A 9,318-nucleotide genomic window follows, 5' to 3' on the forward strand; every position below is an offset into this window, starting at 1 on the left:
CAGGCGGCCCCTGCAGACGGTACTACAACAGCTGGGAGGACTTAGATTTTAGATGAAACGCACGTGTCCCTAGCCTCCTCCTTTCCTCCTGAAAACAATGATCATTGGTGTTCCAGGTCAGAAGGCCCCGGCTTGGTCTTCACTTATTTGCTGATCGAGAGAGATGCCAAGAAGGAATTTCTCAGAAGCTGGATAGAGAAATGAGGGGGAGTCGGGAAATACATCTTCATTCAAAAGCAATTTGGGTTAAGCTTTAACCACGGAACCAGTCCTCACCCGTAACAGGAATGCTAATGTAGAAAGCATTGCCTGCCTGGGTCACAGGACACTTAACTTCTGCATTTGGCTTTGCCCCTGTGATTTCACACCCGTGAAACCATTCCCATTACCTTTAGCTTCTTGGGTATTGAGGCTTTCACTTGGGTCTGTGAGTAGTCTTCCAAACCCTAGGATACTTCCTGTGTTGCCTTTTAAAAAAAAATGGCAGTCTCTTAGATGCTCGCACCACGCTAGAGAAGGCGGACACCTTGGTCCCATGGAGTGGCTATGCCTCCATTGTTCCACCACGGTGGTGAGTGATCTGCCTTGGGCACCTCCTGCGGCCCTGGGCTGCAGAGAACTCTTAACAGGGTTGACTGGCTCCCAATTAGTTTTTACAGTGGATTTTCAAGTTCTTGCCGTTTCCCCCTGCGGCTTGGGGTTGGCGGCTTCCTCCGAGCTCTGACTTGGGCTAGCAGCCAGATTCTCTAATCCCGCTCACAGAAAGGGCAGTGCTCTCCCGGGCCAACTCATGCAGGCGCCCCACCACCACCCTCCTCGGTCCCCACGATGGGCCCAGAAGCTGTGCTCACAGCCCGCCAACAGTTTCTTTCTTTTTGGTGCTAGAATGTATCGCTTTTAGACTTTTGAGCTTAGGAATAGGTTTCCAATTTTAAAAATAATTTATCCACTTTTGGGAAGAGGATTTTTGCATGTTTCTATAGTCTACTGAAGTAAAATCCCTACAGTCCCTAATATCTAGGGTTCCCACATCAGTTGGATTTTCAGGGTGAGAGAGCCAATTACCCAGGTAGGAGGGCTTTCTGGGCCACTCTCCACCTCAAGTGGACCAAATGACCCAGGAGTTCCCTTTTCTCATACATTTATTTAAATACTTCCTGATGCCTGGGAAGGAAAGTCTTATTACAATGTCATCTGTAATCTTCCATCTTGTTTGGTAGAGCAAACAGAGCTCCTTTTAGCTGATGAGAAAACTCTGATTCCAGAATGTCCTGGCGTCTTTCAAGAAGGTGTCCAGATCCCAGGCTCCCGTGGCGCTGACCTAGGGATGCCACCAATCTGCCCAAACCGGGAACCTTCATTGTTGCCTCTCCTGTCTCCCCTCATCACTGAGTGGTTCAAAGGAGCTCAGTTTTATGGGCTTCTTAAATTCTGTGCACAGAACAGGTAAGTCAAGGGAATGGTCCTCAGCCCTGGAGGCAGCTGGAACTGCCCTGTCACTCACCCCAGAGGACCACAAGGATGGTACCACTTTCAGTGAATGCCAAGACGTGACAAAGATTGAAAAGCACCACACCAAGTAAGCCTCTGGATGCGTTCTAGTCTTTTCTCCAAATGACAAAGTAAAATCAAGGCTTCTTCCAAGCACACGTCCATTATCTTAACAAAGCTTTATTGAAACCTGTATGTCAAGTGACAATAACTCAGTGTTTGGAAAGCAGTAACAAAAACAATGGGTGTCCCAGACTCAGGTTTACCAAGTAAATACTGGAAACCAGGGCGCTCGCTCCTCCACCTCCCAGCAAGAACACAGGGCAGAACCACAGCTCTGCTGACTTGAGGGCGCGCACCTGCACTGACAGCAGGCACATCTGCAGCATCTCCCCGGAAACCACGCTGAGTGTGAAGAGGTTTGCTTTGGTCCAAAGAATGTCTTCCTGACATGAATTTAGAAGGCTGCTGTCAAGTTCTAAGTTCCTTCCAGAATAAATGCCAGCAACTGCTATAGCTTCACTGCTAAGTAGAGACAAGGTCCTGAGCGAGTTGGCATAGGCTAGGCTAGGGTGCTTCTCCAAGGTTTTCAAGGTAACACTGTCCCCTCATTGCAATTAGAATAAAAGGCTGGACAAGCCTCCAGCTAACAGTGGTCAGTCCACAGGGTCATCCAGCTTAATGGAGAAATCTGGCAGCGGGTTTTCAGTCTGTTCTAAGAACAAATTATTGCTGAATACAGTTCACATGATCTATATTCTAGTTGGGGTGATTTAAAAATTGCCCTAAGGCCAGAGAGTCAGCCACCTCTGGTTTAAGACAAAAATACTTCGTGCACAGAAGCATAAGAAACAATTGTAAAACTTCATCTGGAAATCAGACGGGTTCTAATTTCTATAGAAATTTTATCTCCCTGGAGCAGAGAACAGGAGACTATCTATTGCTCTGATTTCACAGGACAGGTGCCTGCTGTTGCCTCCACAGCCAGGCCTCAGGGACAAACTGACGGCCTTAAAAACGCACGTATGATCAGAAATTTTGTGCGGCCTCAGACCCTGCTTCCTAGATCTTCCCAGCAGAGCGGCCAGGGCTCGTTTCTGGCTGACGCAGCAGCCCCACGACCGGCTCAGAACTGCGCCCGTCCTCGCTCGCCGCGGCGTGGGGGCAGCAGGCCCTCCGCTTCCCCTCACTGTCTGCAGCCTCGGAGTGCCCCGAGGCCACGGCCGCTGGGTGCTGAGGGGACTGCTCCGGGCCCAGGAGCTTCGGGAGCCACCGCGCCTGGAACCAACCTTCGAGCAGGACTGCGGTGGGTATGAAATGTCTTATCAAGTGTGAAATGAGAAATTTACAGTCTGTTCCCTCGAGTGGAGAGCACGCACACGTGGAAGCTGGTGGTGCACACCGTCCCCTGGAGCCCACCGCAGGCTCCCAGCTCTTCATATGGGCTTGTACAACAAGGTGGTGACATACTTTTTCTTGTACCGGTGGGTCGCACTGAGCACCATCACTCCATCCTGAGGAAGAGGGCAGAAATGATCAAAGGTAGTACCAAGTCCAGAGCTCAAACTGTGTGTGTGTGTGTGTGTGTGTGTGTGTGTGAGAGAGAGAGAGAGACAGAGAGAGACAGAGAGAGACAGAGAGAGAGAGAGAGAGAGAGAGAGAGAGAGAGAGAGAGAGACAGAGAGACAGAGAGAGAGAGAGAGAGAATATGAATGAATCATCAACGGGGCTTAATAAAAACACTGCCTCCGAACCCGAGCCTGTGGGTCTGTGCCAGGTCCCGGAAGCTGCCCTTGACAGATGTACTCCAGGCAGCTCTGTTGCTAGGGGGCCTCAGAGCACCTTTGAGGAACACAGTCCACCCGCAACAAGCGTGCCCTTACCTTGATGGAGAGCGCATAAAGGTGGTTCAGCATGACGTGGTTGGGCTCGGGGAGCAAAGCTGGATCACACTGTCGGGGAAACAAGAGCAGATGCGAGCATTTAGGATTTGGAAATCAAGAAGAATCTCCGTTTGTTTCACAGCACCAGCTATCGACGGAAGGGAGACAGGCTCTCATGCCCCTTTCTGCTTAAGCCGGGGAGTGAAAGTCTGGTCTAAGAGAACAGTGAGGGGAGGGGGTCATGCCTCACAGTCCAACTAAGGGGAGCTCCCTGCGTGCCTACTGAATGCACCGCTGTGCGTCTCCAGTCAGGCTTTACCTTGGGCTCTCAGAGTGTGGGAAACCAGAAGAGCGAGCTGTCACCGAATACGCTTGTAGAGAGCGCAGGGAGGTAAGTCTATAACTGTATCTGTATTCCCGAGCAGCGGGCTGCAAGCTCATGTCGGCAGGGTTCAGAAGGCATGAGGAATGAACGGAGAACTGTCAGGGGGGTGGGGGGGGGGGGGGGGGGGGGGCACCTGGTGCCTGAAAAACCACGTCCCCAAGGAACAAACCACGACCGCCGCAGGGGACGCCTGCACACGGACGCGTGGGCGCTTCCTCGCAGCACACGTGTGCCCGCGTGCGCGCGGGGTCCACAGCAGCATGGCTGCTTTACCGCCTCATGAACATGGGACTTTAGCGGGTGGCTCGGACAATGCACAAGAACACCCAGATTCCTGAGATTTAGGGCTGTGTGGTACCTGACTACTGAAACGCAACGGAGCATTAACAAGGTAATAACGGAGTGCTCTTCAGGTTCCCGGAGGACACACACTTCTTTTTACGAGTAATATCAATTTCCCCAAGAAAACGTGTCACCCAGATCCCCCAAATTTTCACCCAGGAGCACTGATGTTTCTGAAAACAATTTGGTGATTAAGAGTAGATTCTGAAGTCTGGGGGCCAGAGGAGGAATTCCACTAAGTACCTTACTAACAAGGAATGGTTACAGGTTTCTTGTCATGATTTACAAGGAACGGGGCTTAGGCTGAGGCAGGAGTGAAAACATCAGGAAAACGAGTTCAGGAAGGCTTTGGGCGACGGGAGAACAGCACCCACACTCTGGGAACACCTCGCTGGTCGTCCATTCCCACATCAGAGGGGGACCCCGGCAGTTAACACCTACAGGCAACACAGGAACCTTTCCACCAACTGGTCCGAGAGGCAGCTGGAAAGGGGAGCGCACGACAGGCCCATGGAGGGGTCTGGGCAGACGCCCGTGTACTCACAGAAATCCCCGTGTCCTTGTTCAGGATGACCTGGAGCAGATGTGGCGGGAGGATGGGTGGTGCTTTAAACCGTTCTTCTGGTTTTGAGACATAGGGCTCCTGATGGTAGGGGCCTGGTGGGGAGCTGGACAGCTCTGTCGGGAGATGGCGACAGGACATTCACTTTGAAAATTATGAGGTTCTAGGAGCAGTCTCACTGAATTTATGGCATTATTGTTTTCCTCATCCCCTCAGTACAGATTTATATTCCCTTGAAGAATATATACAGGCCCCAAGGGTGAAGAGTAGAAGCAATGAGAAACCCTTCTGGAATTTGGGTGACTGGCATAAAACTCAGCAGACCGCAGAAGCCCTGGCAGCACGCAACAGGGGTGGCAAAGCTCGAGACTCCGGGTCAGACTAACGGGGAAGTGCTCTCGGGAACCTAACCTGACATGCCCCGGCACGACAACGCTTCTCGCCTTGGCTGGGCTGGCAAATACCGCAAAGAAGCTCCGGGCTTCCAGGGAGGCGTACGCAGCTCAGCCCGAGGTCTGAGCCCCATCAGCCAGAATGGAACAAAAGTTAAAGCAGCCTGTTTATACAGACACGGTGGCGAAAACAGGCTATATGAGGCACTGGCGCATTTCAAAACTAAAACCAAAAATAAAAAATTGATAAACCTAATCTCTACAGGCTGTTTGACTCCATCACTCAGGTTCCTTTCAAACCCTTGCCTGAGTGTCTCCATTATACAGATATATTCAAAAGCTTCCAGAAGTACAGCATTTCATAAGGTTCGAGGCAGCTCCCATACTGATGTCTGGCCAGCTGGAAGGGACTGAGCTGTTATCAAAGGACATGCAGGGTTAGGCCTCCGACTTCGGCTCAGGTCATGATCTCATGTTCGTGGGTTCGAGCCCCACGTTGGGCTCTGTGCTGATAAGCTTAGAGCCTGGAGCCTGCTTCTGATTCTGTGTCTCCCTCTCTCTGCCCCTTCCCCGCTCATGCTCTGTCTCTCTCTGTCTCAAAAATAAATAAAACACTAAAAAAAAATTTAAAAAAAAAAAAGGACATGCAGGATGGGTCCTGGGCACCCGATCCTTGGGTGGAAGATGAAATCTGATGTGCCCTGGCTCTGCCAATTCCCTCAACACCATTTTCTAGAGTAGAGGCTCACTCCGTATGACCAACCATATGACAGCAGGAAGCTGAGAAAGATAACGAGTGTGGGAAACTGAGCCAATAGGAGTAAACGCAGATCTTTAAAAAATGAGTATCTAAATGTGAGGTCTATGGAGAGCCTGATGTTGGTTTACCAACACTTAAGGGCCAGTGTTCCTTCCCCAGGGGGTCTATGCTGCAGAAACTGGACTAAAAGCTTTGGCATGTGGCCTAAAATTACACGTAACAGTAAGGGGGGATATCTGGGCATTTTCCTCCATCCTCCTAGTCTCACCTCTCTGAAAAAGAAATAAATGACTGCTCTAAAAGATCTGTTGGCTATCCAGAGAGAAGAACACTGTTTTTGGACTTCCAATTCCTGCTCAACAAGCTGGTTTGTCGGCCACAGCAAGGCCACCACGGTCGATCCACCGCTGTGGTTTCCGAGCTGATTAAGAGTTAAGAGATCCTGGTGGCAGAAGGTTCAGGCCCAGCCAGGTGACAACGAAGAATCATCCTGTAAACTGCACCGAACCCGTCTTCTTAGACCGTCCGGTCTCGTCCCAGACATCTTTTCACTGCCTCCCATGGGGTCCGGGAACTGTTTACACCCTTGCAAAAAGGGGTAGTGGAGTTGGCACTGATGCCTCAGATTACAACACATCACTGCCCCTGATTGTATGTAATATGTTTCTTCCTGTGGGTTTGGACGGATAGCAATTTATTGAAAACTTGAGGACTGGCTGACTCTTGGAAGCTGGGAAAGTTCTCTACGGACAGTACTAAGTAGGTTGTGCAGTGAGCAGGTTGCCTGTGGTTAGCCTCTTTCTCTCTGCAAAGGGATTCTGGCAAGGTGCCAATACGCCATGCAAGTGATGGCCCAGGTCACTGAGGTTCTCCTGCCAGGGTCATCAGTAGGAAGGGATCACTGACCCAGTCCACCTTTCCAGGGCCTCTTAGCCCTGCCGCTGGCACAAGATCAAGCTCTGGTTCTGCTTCCGCTGTCTGCTTTCTGTGGCTCAGCAGGCCTACCGAAGACTGGAGATGACCAAAAAAAAGTGACTTACCGTCCTTTGGGGCTAGATTTCAACAACCTGACCTGACAGAGTTAGAAATCACTTTTGTGGCTCTTTACAGAGCTACAAACATCCACCCAACAGAGCAGCTCAAGCTCCAAGAGGGAGAGGCAAGAGAAACAGGACTATTTCTAGACTGCACAGCCCCACCAGCACACACGTGGTATAAAATAACTGTGTTCATACCAGACACATCGGAGCACTTTTGGGAATCCACCATTAAAGCATCAAATACTTCAAAGTCAGTTTTCTTCACTTGAATGATGTTGTTAACTGTGCCAAGCTGGCTGGTTACTACTGGCTGGGAAGAGACAGACAGGTAGAAATCATAACATGGAAGGTCTCTGGAGTTACTCTTCAGAGGATTTAGAGTTCCTGGCTGGGAGGCCTCATCTCCTGGCTGGCCAACCTGCTCATCTCCATCAAGTTTGCCCAGAAGTCTGACAATCATCACTGCTGTCTGGCTTAGCCACACACAGGGACTTTTACCAGCAGGACAGAGGGACCTGGCAACAACTGATAAGGGAAAGTGAGCTGTTTGGATTGTGCAGTCAGAGGACCAAGGGCAAGAGGAGGAGTACCTCAGAAGGGTCATGTGTCCACTGACCATCCACGAAGAACTTGTACTGATGCTCTCCCTCAGGCAGGTCCAGGATGGCTACAAAGTTATTGTGGCTGCAATCAAAAAGGAAGCAGAGGATTTCAGCTGGGCAGGCTGCCCACGTAAGCTCACTTTACAAAACCAGCCATGGAGGAGAACCAAATCTCTCTGCGTAAAACCAAGAGTTCAGCTGCAAAAGAATAAACATTTTTAACCACTTTAGGCAATTCAGTATAATGATCTCAATCTAGAAAAGCCGCAAGGACACAGCAATGCAAGAGGTTTCCTTGAGGACTCACTTTGGTCAAATGTCAGGAATCCACATTCCTACCATCAAAAGGTCAACAAACAGGCATTTGTCCTTTTCAACTGGCCCGCAAAATACCGCCTGGCAGCCGGGAGGTCAAGGACGGCGGCAACTCCAGATAAACGGCACGCTGCCGAGTTTTATTCTTTGTCACTCTGCCTTGGGCGACAGATGGAATCAGTTTCACAGGAACCACAAATAGGTCTCTAAAGAACTCACTTAAGGAGAGCTCTTTGCTTTGGTCCCCTGACTTGAAATGACTTGTAACTGTGCTGGGTGTCCCCCTCCTACACCCACATTACCAGTGGAAAAGCCACTGACTATGATCAGGCCTCACCCAGCAAGGCACAATTTCTCCTTTTGTTTCATCAAGAGTACTCAGTAGTGAAGATGCTTTTTCACTGACGATTTGAGACAGAAGTCCACGCTAGGATTCCTGATCAAGGGTTTTACTACGGGCTTGCTAATGATGCCTAAATAATAGGTGCCTTCCAAACAAAGGGAATACACAGTGTCAAAGTTTAGAAGGAACTTCAGAGATAATCCATCCAATGCTCCCTTCTTACAGTCAGGAACACTGAGGCTCAGGTGTTACCGACTAATTAGCTTAGTCCATGTGGACCCAAATCCTGGTCTCGAAGATTCCCAGCCCAGTGCTCTCCACTGCACTAGAAATACATTTCTTTCTGAAGGAGAGAAGCCTTGCTGAGCAAATAGCTAGCTGCCTATCTGAAGTCAAAGATGTGTGTGAGATACTCATAACTGAGAGGTGTTTTCTCCTAAGTGTGCTCTAAACCCAGAGACTAACTGGGTAGAAGATTTGAACCCTGTGAATTATTAAGCAAGATTATTTTCCATTCGGCATCCATCTTATAAAACCATCCTTTTCTATTCCCCTGCAGAAACCAGTCAGAAACCAGAGTATCTAGCCCTGGGTTAAGAAAAATACATGAACACTGCCCAGGCAATTACCTTCTTGTGAGGGGAAGTTTACTCCAGTTGTTGAAGGATCCAGATAAGTAGACTTCCTTTCCGCCCCCGGTCCATCGAAATACTGTTGGCCGCGCCTGGGCAGAGGCTTTATCATTCACTTCCAGATCATGCTGCCAGGCCAGGAATTCTTCCTTCTCTGGAGCCTGGAAAGGGAACAGTTTACTCAGGGACAGGAAGCCATCAGTGAGCTCCCTGCGACAGACAGTCACCCTGTCTACTCTTCTAAAAAAGGCACAGCGATGACTACTTCGGTTTGTGTTCAAACTCACTAACTTAACAGCTCTGCTTTGGTTTCCCCACTGCAAGATGGAAATAACAAAACAACACAATAACAGAAACAACCTATTTCTTAAGGCTGTGAAAGACTGAGACAGTCCGTGGAAAATGCTCTGCCCACTGACATGTAGTATGAACTTAATAATTATGAACTGTTAATATTGCTTTTAAAGAGATCTACGTCGAAATTTTAGGAGAAACTACAGAACTCACTTGGAAGAGGGGACAATGAATTCATGACTAGCTTGACACATATTGTTTTCTGCCCTTAAATAAC

General features: G+C 49.5%; 1 protein-coding gene across 1 annotated transcript in view; it reads right to left on the reverse strand.

Annotated features, from left to right (window-relative positions):
* Positions 1-1,651: 1,651 nt before the first annotated feature.
* Positions 1,652-9,318, reverse strand: part of PRKAB1 (protein kinase AMP-activated non-catalytic subunit beta 1) — a 9,902-nt gene continuing 2,235 nt past the window's right edge. Inside the window, exons 2-7 of the mRNA XM_029922486.1 lie at positions 8,745-8,908; positions 7,446-7,539; positions 7,051-7,165; positions 4,646-4,779; positions 3,375-3,443; positions 1,652-3,005 (exon numbers count right to left, since the gene is read on the reverse strand). Coding sequence (XP_029778346.1) covers positions 2,928-3,005; positions 3,375-3,443; positions 4,646-4,779; positions 7,051-7,165; positions 7,446-7,539; positions 8,745-8,908 — 654 coding nt within the window. The 3' untranslated portion in view covers positions 1,652-2,927. The remainder of the gene's footprint in view (positions 3,006-3,374; positions 3,444-4,645; positions 4,780-7,050; positions 7,166-7,445; positions 7,540-8,744; positions 8,909-9,318) is intronic.

Source organism: Suricata suricatta, chromosome 14, assembly GCF_006229205.1.
Source record: "Suricata suricatta isolate VVHF042 chromosome 14, meerkat_22Aug2017_6uvM2_HiC, whole genome shotgun sequence".
NCBI classification, from domain to species: domain Eukaryota; kingdom Metazoa; phylum Chordata; class Mammalia; order Carnivora; family Herpestidae; genus Suricata; species Suricata suricatta.